Source organism: Carcharodon carcharias, chromosome 2 (genome assembly GCF_017639515.1).
Source record: "Carcharodon carcharias isolate sCarCar2 chromosome 2, sCarCar2.pri, whole genome shotgun sequence".
In the NCBI taxonomy this organism is placed as follows: Eukaryota; Metazoa; Chordata; class Chondrichthyes; order Lamniformes; family Lamnidae; genus Carcharodon; species Carcharodon carcharias.
The window spans coordinates 128,652,147-128,663,603 of record NC_054468.1 but is presented as its reverse complement, the minus strand read 5'-3'; the positions used below and the strand labels follow the sequence as shown (position 1 = coordinate 128,663,603).

The following is an 11,457-nucleotide window of genomic DNA, read 5'->3' as shown; positions in this document are numbered from 1 at the left end:
AGAAGAAATGGCCGTTAGATCAGGGAATGTTGAGGAAGAGGCCACAGTGTAATTTATAAGAGAATTAGGAAAGATTTGAAAAGGAAGAATGTTAAAGCATACAGATGAATGTGATTAGTCCAGTTCAGAAGCTAGCACATGCAAAGGAGAGATGGGCTGAATAGCTTCCTATGTTGACATTTCTGTATATCATATTGCAACTTGGCTGAGAAAGAAACTCATCATTGGTTGTCCCAGTTGACTTGTGGGAGATGGTTTCCCTCAAATCAGTATTATTAAATCCCATATACATTTGTTATCCTAGCCAGTGAGAGTGATTAATGGTGCTCTGACTGCTTGATGGTCATTGCGGTGTAATACCTGCATATGCAGGTGAGGGGAGCAGGACAGGTGAAGGAATAAACCCTCCTTTTCTCCCCCATCCATCCCGGTTATCTGATTTACAAGGTCAGCCTTGAATAATGACTGCAGTGAGCAAGATTTCTTAATGGGACTTCACTGTCCATCGTAGTCTAATGATAGAAGATCTTGTTTCTTTTCCTCTCCCAATGCAGCTTGCTTCGCCATAAGATTATATCATCTGCATGAAGCTGTTCCATTTCACATCAACATTGAAGTTAGAATGCACACTCCAAGTGAACCCCATTCTGTCTGCAGCTTAAGAGGAGTGAAGGAATCTTGGTTCAGCTTTTCTGCAGAGTTGCTTTGGGTTCCAACTCCAGATTCTTACTGATCCATGTGTAACCACAGTATGCTTACACTACAGTTGTGTAAGTACAGCATAGGTGAAAACACATTGAAAATTGATTCAAAGGAAAATAGTGAAACTCCTCATGAAAGGTGTGTCGGGCATTGATGCAATGCTTGTTTTTCTTGATGGAGATGTTTACAATTACTGTCAAAACTAACTGAGCATTTCTGTTGAACTCTCCCTCTAGGCAAATAATCCTGAATTGTAAAACAGAGTTGGCAGCTTTGCAGAAATGTGAGCCGTGCTTTCATCCAGGTCTGGCCATTGTTCAGGTCAGTTTTCAAGCTGCATGAAAAGCAAATTTACTTTGTTAGATTTCTTTTTGGTGAATAGTCAGAAAGTGGATTCAGTCCTTAACCCGTCCTGTCCTGCCCTTGCCCTTGGTGGTTTATTTCAGTCACTGAGTCCCATGTTATTGCTGTTATTGAGCACCTGATAATATTTATTCATTGTTGGGTGTCATTGGCAAGGCAGACCATTTATTGCCCATCCCAAGCTGCACTTGATTGAGTCACTATCTAGGTCACTTTAAAGGTCAGTTAAGAGTCAGTTGCATTGGCTTGGGACTGGAGTCACATATAGGCCAGACTAGGTGAGAACAGCAGGTTACCTTCCTTCAAGGGTATTAAGTAAACCTGTTGGATTTTTAATGACAATCAAGCATGGCCACTTTTACTGATAACAGCTTTTTATTTAATATTTTTTAATTGGCCAAGTTTCATGTAAGGATAGCTAGTCTAGTAACAACCACACTAAGGTGCTGATGATAATCTGACGATATAAAATAACCTGGATGGTAGCTGATTTAAGCTGCCTTTGGATTCAGCAGAATCGGGGAAGGTTTGAAGAGGGCAGCACCAGTTATGTGCCCTTATCCATTAAATGCACTAACAATTTGTCGGGCAGGGCTCTGATAGAGGCTATATTAACTGAATCATAAAATAAGGCTTGCATTTACAACTTTTAGGGGGAGGCGATGGCATAGTGGTATTGTCGTTGGACTAGTAATCTAGAGACCTGGGTTCAAATTCCACCATCACGACAGATGGTGGAATTTGAATTCTATAAAAAATGAAATGATGACCATGAAACCATTATTGATTATTGTAACAACTCAGGTCAAACATGGGCAAGGAAACCTCTTGCTGATTACCACATACCACCCTCCCTCAGTTGATGAATCAGTCCTCCTCCATGTTGAACACCACTTGGAGGAAGCACGAGGGTGACAAGGGTGCAGAATGCACTCTGGGTGGAGGACTTCAATGTCCATCACCAAGAGTGGCTCAGTAGCACCACAACTGACCGAGCTGGCTGAGTCCCAAAGGATATATCTGCAAGACTGGGTTTTCAGCAGGTGGTGGGGGAATAAACAAGAGGAAAAAGATTCTTGGCTTCATCCTCACCAACCTGCCAGCAGCAGATGCATCTGTCCATGACAGTATCGGTAGGAATGGCCACCACACATTTGTTGTGGAGACGAAGTCCCGCCTTCACATTGAGGATATTCTCTATCATGTTGTGTGGCACTACCACCATGCTAAATGATTTCAAACAGACCTAACAACTCAAACCTGGGCATCCATGAGCTGTGGGCCATCAGCAGCAGCAGAATTGTACTTAAACACAATCAATACGAGGGAATCAATACTGGTTCAATGAGGAGTGGAGGAGTGCATGCCAGGAGTAGCACCAGGCATACCTAAAAATGAGGTATGAACCTGGTGAAGCTATAACACAGGACTAATTGCATGCCAAACGGCATATGCAACAAGTGATAGACAGAGCTAAGCGACCCTACAACCAACAGATCAGATCTAAGCTCTGCAGTCCTGCCTCATCCAGACGTGAATGCTGGTGGACAATTAAACAACTCACTGGAGGAGGAGGCTCCGCAAATATCCCCATCCACAGTGATGGGGGAGCCCAGCACATCAGTACAAAAGATAAGGCTGAAGCAGTTGCTACAATCTTCAGCCATAAGTGCTGAGTGGATGATCTATATTGGCCTCCTGTAGAGGTCCCCAGCATCACAGATGCCAATCTTCAGCCAATTCAATTCACTCCACGTGATATCAAGAAATGGCTGAAGGCACTGGATAGTGCAAAGGCCATGGGGCCTGACAATACTGTGGCAATAGTACTGAAGATTTGTGCTCCAGAACTTGCCAAGCCTCTAGCCAAGTTGTTCCAGTACAGCTACAACACTGGCATCTACCTGGCTATGTGGAAAATTGCCCCGGCATGTCCTGTACACAAAAAGCAGGAAAAATCCAACCCAGCCAATTACGGCCCCATCAGTCTACTCTTGATCATCAGTAAGGTAATGGAAGGGGTCATCAAAAGTGCAACCAAGCGGCACTTGCTTAGCAATAACCTGCTCACTGATGCCCATTTTGGGTTCCTCCAGGGCCACTCAGCTCCTGACCTTATTACAGCCTTGGTTCAGACATGGACAAAAGAGCTGAATTCCCGAGGTGAGGTGAGAGTGACTGCCTTTGACATCAAGGCCACATTTGATCGAGTGTGGCATCAAGGAGCCCTAGCAAAACTGGAATCAATGAGGACCAGGGGAAAACTCTCTACTGGTTGGGGTCTTACCTAGTACAAAGGAAGATGGTTGTGGTTGTCGGACATCAGTCATCTCAGCTCCAGGACATCACTGCAGGAGTTCCTCGGGGTAGTGTCCTTGTCCCAACCATCTTCACCTGCTTGTTCAATGACCTTCCTTTCATCATTAGGTCGGAAGTGGGGATGTTCGCTGATGATTGCAACATGTTCAGCACTATTCATGACTCCTCAGATACTGAAGCAATCCATGTCCAAATGCAGCAAGACCTGGACAATATCCAGGCTTGGGCTGACAAATGGCAAGTAACATTCGTGCCAGGCAATGACCATCTCCAACAAGAAAGAATCGAACCATCACCCCTTGACATTCAATGGCATTACCATCACTGAATCCTCCACTATCAGCATCCTGGGGGTTGCCATTGACCAAAAACTGAACTGGACTAGCCATATAAATACTGTGGCTACAAGAACAGGTCAGAGGCTAGGAATCCTGCGATGAGTAACTTAGCTCCTGACCGCCCCCCCCCCCCCCCCCCCCCCCCCCCCCCCCCCCCCCCCCCAAAAGCCTGTCCACCATCTATAAGGCACAAGCGAGCAATGTGATGGAATACTCCCCACTTGCCTAGATGAGTGCAGATCCCACAACACACAAGAAGCTTGACACCATCCAGGACAAAGCTGACTGCTTGATTGGCACCACATCCACAAATATTCACTTGCTCCACCACCGATGCACAGTGGCAGCAATGTGTGCCATCTACAAGATGCACCGCAGGAATTCAACAAGGTTCCTTAGACAGCACCTTCCAAACCCATAGCCACTACCATCTAGAAGGACAAGGGCAACAGATAGATGGGAACACCAGCACCTGGAAGTTCCCCTCCAAGTCACTGGCCATCCTGACTTAGAAATATATCATCATTCCTTCACTGTCGCTGGGTCAAAATCCTAGAACTACTTTCCTGACAGTACTGCGGGTGTACCTACACCACATGGACTGCAGCAATTCAAGAAGACGGCTCACCACCACCACCTTGAGGGCAACTAGGGATGGGCAATAAATGCTGGCCCAGCCAGCGAAGCCCACATCCCATGAATGAATTAAAAGAAGATCCACTTTGCAGCTAATCAAATACTTTTGAAATGTAGTCACTGTTATAGGAAATGCGACAGCTGATTGATGCACAGCAAGACCCCACAAACAGCAATAAAATAAGTGACCAGACCATCTGTTCTATTAATGTTGGTTGAGCGTTAAATATTGTCCATAATACTCCTTTTGCATCGAATTGAAAGTAAAAATGAGACCTTGATTCGAAAGGTGGCCCCTTTGATAGTGCAGTGTATTCTGTACTGCCTAGTCTTTATGTTCAAATCTCTGGTGTTGGCCTGAACCCAAGATTTCTGACTGAGGTAAAAGTTATACCCACTGAGCCACCGTTGACGCACAAAGATTCTGATGACTTAAAGTTTTACATATTGTCAAAACCCTGGGACTGAGTGCTTGTCTCACCAAGGTGTCTTTGTTTACTATAAGAGACCATGTAATGTTTCTTGGTCACTAAAATTTTGTTTTCTGTGTGTACAGAAACACAACTTTTATTGAATTAAATATTAGAGAGTATGTGATTTTCAGTAGTTTGATCACCGTCTCAATACTACGTCATCCTGCTGTGTATCCTTCAGGTAAAATTGTGTTTGTGGCTTGTGCATGTTTTGGAGAAGTTACCTGATAGAAAACGTCCATTGCTATTTCCAATGTTCTTCTGGCTTTTTAAAGGATGATTATTTTCCGTTTAGATCACTGATGATGATATGTTGGAGGCCAAGAAGATGGCAGAAGAGGTGAGTTTTCCATCACCATGATCGAAATGTAAATGTTGGTACTTGAAAATGTTGGTCGTTTACTCATTTTTCATTTAACATTACCTGATTTCCCTTTATCTCAGTGAATTAATGAATTATCTAATCAATATTTTCTATCATAGAATCATATAGCACAGAAGGAGGCCATTTGGCCCATCATATCAGTGCCAGTTTTTTGAAAGAGCTGTCCAGTAGCCCCGTTCCATGCTCTTATCCCACCCTCTACACATTTCTCCTTTATTAAATACATATCTAGTTCCTTTTTGAAAGTTACTATTGAATCTGCTTCCACCAGCCTTTCAGGCAGTGTATTTTTGATCATAAGTTGCTGAGAAAAAATTATTTCTCCTGGCTCTTCTATGAGTTGAAGTCTGAATCAAATTAGTTCAATCTCTTGTTGCTAAAAGGCATTTTCTCTTGCTAAGTTCATTTACCCTCATGGTTCTCCTAGCCAATGAAAAGCTTCAGAAAGTTTCTACTCCTCATCTTTGAAAAACAAATTGAATTTGAGTCCCAGCTTCAGCCCCCCTTATTGAAATCACAGCTCTTGACTTCTAGTTGTACCTATGCTGTACTTTATGCTGGTGAGTCCACTGGTCTGTGTGGTAGCATGTTTCTGGGGAGGGGATGTCAATTTCTGCCTCCAGACTCTAGTAGTTCAGCAGTCCAAAATATTGAAGCTCTTTATCCACACACTAGCAGCAGCAGTCAGGGCTTTTGCTTTGTCCTACACTGGGCATGGGACCTGGGCCAGTACCATTCTACTTCAGATGCTGTTCAAGCTTTTGCCCCTCCTCGCCCCACTGATACCTATTCCTTGCTGTAATCCAGTGCAGACAACTATTCTCCCATCCAAGTGGCAAAATCTTACTGGGGGACTCATTGTCTGATCTTGTGCAATATTCTGCATGGAATCAAGTGCCTTTTGTCCTGCTCTGACAGCAATGCCCCTTTAATATTGGGTCCTGTGAGGGCAGAATCCCTGGGAACTGCAGCTGCTGCTCCCAGGCTGGCAGGTGCTGCTGTTTTTCCTCTGTCGCGTTTCTGCTTCTCTAGCCTATGGATGGCATGCCAGGGTGTCTGCAGCTTCCATCTACCCTGGCCTATCCTTTCATAATTTTAACTTCTGTCATATCGTCCCATAAAGTGCTTTGTTCTAATGAAAATAAATCCAGATTTTTGAGCCTTCGTGTTGTGTAGGTATTAATAATAGGTCAACCTCTGTGAAAATAGCCCATGTGGGAATATTTCTGGGCTGGATGTGTTGGGCATTTGCACATGTACCTTGCCAATTGACATTACATTTTAGTGTGTCCTGGGCCGCAACAGGGGGAACCTCATTCATATTTCGCTAGCCACTAGATGGCATGAACAGATTGGAAGTCACAGAACTTGGTGAGTTACAAGTGGCCATAAAACGATATTAAGATTGTTTGGAAATCATAGAATGGTTACAGCAAAGAAGGAGGCCATTTGGCCTGTCATGTACATGCCGGGTCTCTGCAAGAGCAACTCAGCAAGTCCCACTTGCCTGGCTTTTCCTTGTAGCTGTGCAAGTCCTTTTTCTTAAGCTAATTATCGAATTTTCTTTTCAATGCCATGATTGAATCTGCCTCCATCACATTGTTAGGCAGTGCATTCCGGATCCGAATCACTCGCTGAGTAAAAAAGAAAAAGATTGTCTCCATTGGTTCTGCCAATCACCATAAATCAGTGTCCTCTGGTTCTTGACCCTTCTGCCGATGGAAACAGTTTCTTTCTATCTTCTCTGTCTGGACCACTCGTGATTTTGAAAACCTCTATCAAATCCCCTCTTGTCTACAGAGCAGCTGCATCCCTGCTATGAAAGGCTGATGAGGAAACTCATTGTTAGTTTTTGTTTTAAAATCATTTTAAATGAGGCTGAGCCATATCCAGTATGGATTCAAATCAGTGCTGCCCTTTTGGGGAAGGTGAACTTAGGCCGGATGTGTGGTGAACAATAAATAAAGCTGACATGTTACACTAAGGCAGAATAATCAGGCTGGGAAAAGAAGGGAATATGTTTAAAGCCCTAACAATATGCAAGATAGTGTTGAATGAAGAGAAATAATTGAGCAACCTCCAAACTAGATGAGCGAGAAATTAAAATGGAGACCCGGCAAAAAATAATCCTGCATGAAACCAACCGTAAGCAATACAGGACAATGTTGAGACAAGTTTACAGCCTTGTGATGCAATGATGATACATTGGCCTTGAAGGAGGTGCAACACCGATTCACTAGAATGAAACTGGGGTTTATCAGTTCAACTTTGAGGGCAGGTTGTATTCTGTTAATTTTGGAAGGTTATGGGGTGATGTGATTGTGTTTAAATTAATAATGCAGATTTGCAGAAACTGGGTTCTCTGGTGCAGGAATCCAGAACATGAGGGTACAATTTTAAAATCAGACTTTTCAAAAATAAAATCCGGAAACCCTTTATCCGCAAAAAAGATATTGTAAATCTGAAACTGATTCCTCTAGCAGCTGTTGAGGCTGTTCTGGAGTTGGAGGGATGGGGGGGAAAGCAGGAGCAATCAGCTTTCAAGATTAAGATTGAATTTTTAATTCATTTATGCAATGTGGGCATCACTGGAAAGGCTAACATTTATTGCCCTTGAGAAGATGGTGGTGAGCTGCCGCCTTGAACTGCTGCAGTCCTTGTCAGGGTAGGTAGGGAGGGAGTTCCAGGATTTTGGCCCAGCAACTGTAAAAGAACAGTGACATCGTTCCAAGTCAGATGGTTTGTAACTTGGAGGGGGAATTTGCAGGTGGTGGTGTTCCCATGTGTCTGCTTCCTTTGTTCTTCTATGAGGTAGAGATTGTGGGTTTAGAAGGTGCTGCTGAAGGACCTTGCCGAGATGCTGCAGTACATCTTTTAGGTGGTACGTACTGCAGCCATAGTGTGCTGCTGATGGAGAGACCGAACCTTTAAGGTGGTGGATAAAGCGTCAGTCAAGCGGGCTACTTTGTCCTGGATAGTGATCAGATGATTTTGTAAATTGTGCAGTCTTGAAAAGTGCCCAGCCTACCTTGGATTACCCTGGAAGGGCAGGGTATGTCAAAAATGTGAGCAACAGGTGAAGCTAGCAGTTTCATGCTACCACTATGCAGTAGCAACATGAATGGTTTTCGCCACTAACAGGATGCTGCCATCAAGTCAAAAAGACGTTCTGCCTATCGCACAAATGAGTACCGCAGTATATGAATTTCAGTGCCAGTTCAGGAATTGAGATGGGGGACCGTATCAAACAGCATGTCCCTTCCACTGTTCGCAATGAGCAACGTACAGACCATAGCCAACCAGCCCGTGCTTGTAAAACTCAAAGCAGTGTCCAACATTAGATGTGATCCCGCGATTGGACAACATTTGCTAATTAATCCTCAGTGTGCTAAGAATTGCGCTGACAGCCAATTTAAGTCGTCAGCCGGGCTCATAGTGTGGAACGTTTGCATGTACTGGAATCTACATATATTAATATGCAGGGCCCTGTTCTTTGCAAACAGAAAGACTATGTACACATACTACACCTGTTTCAGCTAAACAAAATAAGTGACTGCCATTTGCTGACTCATTTTTCAGGGCAATGCCTTGACCAATCAGGGTCAAGTTGCCTGGTATAGATTTCAAACAATGCTTGGCAGTTAACTGTCAGTCACCATCACTGGTGCATTCTCCATGGCAATGCCTTGACCAATCGGAGTCCACTTCCCAACCAATCAGCGCACTCTTCACATGCCATATAAATTGCTGTTTTCCCCTTATATTAGTATTCTTGAGGGGTCCTGATGAGTGCAAGACAAAAAGCTTCAACATGTCTCTTCTTTCAGCAATACTCATGAATTGGAAGAGTCAATTTTAGTACTTTCCAAAACATTTATAGTGGGTAGCTCCAATTCAAAATCAAATTTAAAACATAGCTTTTCTACTATTCTACAGGAATAGAATTGAACAAAGAAGTATACATTAAACTTCTATAGAGCTTTGAGCAGACCACATTTGGAGCACTGTGCACGGTTCTGGTCTCCAAATTGCAAAAATGATTTACAAGCATGATACCAGAATTGAGAAGAAAGCATGAATAGGCTGCGAATTATTCCTCCAGAAAGGAGAATCCTGAGTGCGAACCTGAGCGAGGAATTTAAATTGTGGAACTGGATCATTAGATCAGATATTGCCTCCTGCGGGAGAGTCTAGAATTAGAAGAACCTTCTTCACTCAGTGAGGAAGTGGAACACACTACTACAAGAAGTAGTAGATGTGAAGAGCACTATGACATTTAAGGGGAAGCAGGGTATGTGTATCAGGAAAAAGGAAGAATAGAAATGGTGATAGGGGGAGATGAAGTAAGATGGGAGGAGGCATGTGTGGAGCATCAGCACCAGAACAGACCTGTTATACTGATCTGTTTCTGTGCTTTACAATTTATATAATTGTGTAACCAGCCCGAGGCTTGAATGAGAATTGAAGTAAATTTGCCTTTTATTCCCAGGCAAAAGCAAATCATCCACCCATTTTACACCTGTCCAATTTTCTGATCAGTGTATTGGTACAGTCTAAAAAAATTTAAGTTGGTTTAAACCAGCACATCAAAACAATGATTATTAGAAAACTCAGTTACCTCCTTTGTAGCACTTCCTTCTGGGAGACAAATATGAACAACATGCAACCCAACCTAAGGAAAACAAATGAGAGAGCTCTTAAGACATTAAGAGCATTCGTCAAATAAATAAGTTGCATTTTTATAGCACTTTTAACATAAATAGTTGTTTGGTAGTGCAGAACTTGGGTATGCTGAAAGAAGGGACATGTTAAAGCTTTTTATCTTGCACTCATCAGGACACCTCGCAAGAAAACCAATATAAAGGAAAAACAAGAAATTATACTGTATGTGAAGAGAGTGCTGATTGTTTGGCAAGTGGTTAACTGCCAAGCATTGTTTGAAATTTAAACTCAGCAGCTTGACCCTGATTGGTCAAGGTATTGCCCTGAAGAATGAGACAGCAAATGGCTGTCACTTATTTTGTTTAGCTGAAATAGGCGTAAACTGTGTACAGGTTCTTTCTGAATGCAAGGAAGAGGGTCCTGTGTATTAGTATATGTAGCTTCCAATACATGCAAACATGCTGCACTGTGAGCACGACCAATAATAAATTGGTTGTCAGTGCAATTCTTAGCACACTGAGGATAGTTTAGCAAATGTTGTCCAATCACGGAATCACATTTAATGTTGGACACTGTTTTAAGTTTTGCAAGCATGGGCTGTTTGGGTACGGTCTGTACCCTATCTGTTGCGAACAGTGGCTTGGACATGCTGTTTGATACGATCCGCCAGTCTTTGGGACGTACGGCCTACATACCTAGCATCTCACTGGCACTGAAATTCATATACCACATTACTCATTTGTGTGATGGGCAGAATGTCTTTTTGACTTGACGGCAAATACCACACGTGTTGCTACTGCCTAGCAGCAGTGTGAAACAGCTAGCTTCACCTGCTGCTCAAATTTTGAGATACCTTGCCCTTCCAGGATAATCTCAGGTAGACCAGGCACTTTTGAGGGCCGAATATGACGGCCTTAGGCCTGTTCATGAGTTTGTGTGATACACAGCATGAAATGATCAGATCAGAATGCCTTTGGTGTGCTCTATTTCAGCATCAAGCTGGTGAGCAAAGGGTACGGGCCTTACAAGGTTGTCGATAAGACCAATCTTAACAGCGTGTGGAACTGTTATGAATCCCAACGTGTATATTGACCAGTGAAGGTAGGCTTGAGGTAGACTGTGGTAGAGAACCCCCTGGCAGATTTCTTAACTAGTACGTCAAGGAAGAGGAGTTCATTTGACTGCTTCGTTTCAAAGGTGAATTTGAGCACAGGATGGAGCCCATTAAGACGTGTAAGGAAATTATTACGTGCAACTGTGAATTTAAATACAGCAAACGTATCATGCACATATTGGAAATTTGCAAGAGTAGGAGGTTAGGTATCATTCCATCGAAGATGCAATTCTTGTGGAACCCAACAAAGATGTTTGCCAGAGCTGGGCTTAGAGGAGATCCCATGGCAGCACCATCTATCTGGCCATACGTGGTGTCATTAAAACTGAACTCAACTGCACGAGTTGCTGAGTTCATAAGTTTAATAATTACTGATTCACATGTGGCACATCTAGATCACTGACATTGTGCTGCAGCGCAAATATCTATGGCTTCCCTAAGTGGAACATTGGTGAACAAGCTGGC

The 11,457-nt window shown here is 43.2% G+C and overlaps 1 protein-coding gene across 4 annotated transcripts in view; it reads left to right on the top strand.

Moving 5' to 3' along the window:
• mthfd1l (methylenetetrahydrofolate dehydrogenase (NADP+ dependent) 1 like) overlaps nt 1-11,457 on the top strand; it is a 230,782-nt gene that overhangs the window by 30,969 nt on the left and 188,356 nt on the right. For all 4 annotated transcript variants that reach the window (XM_041182708.1, XM_041182707.1, XM_041182706.1 and 1 more), the window contains exons 2-3: nt 939-1,023; nt 5,127-5,171. In XM_041182708.1, coding sequence (XP_041038642.1) covers nt 5,142-5,171 — 30 coding nt within the window. In that variant the 5' untranslated portion in view covers nt 939-1,023; nt 5,127-5,141. The remainder of the gene's footprint in view (nt 1-938; nt 1,024-5,126; nt 5,172-11,457) is intronic.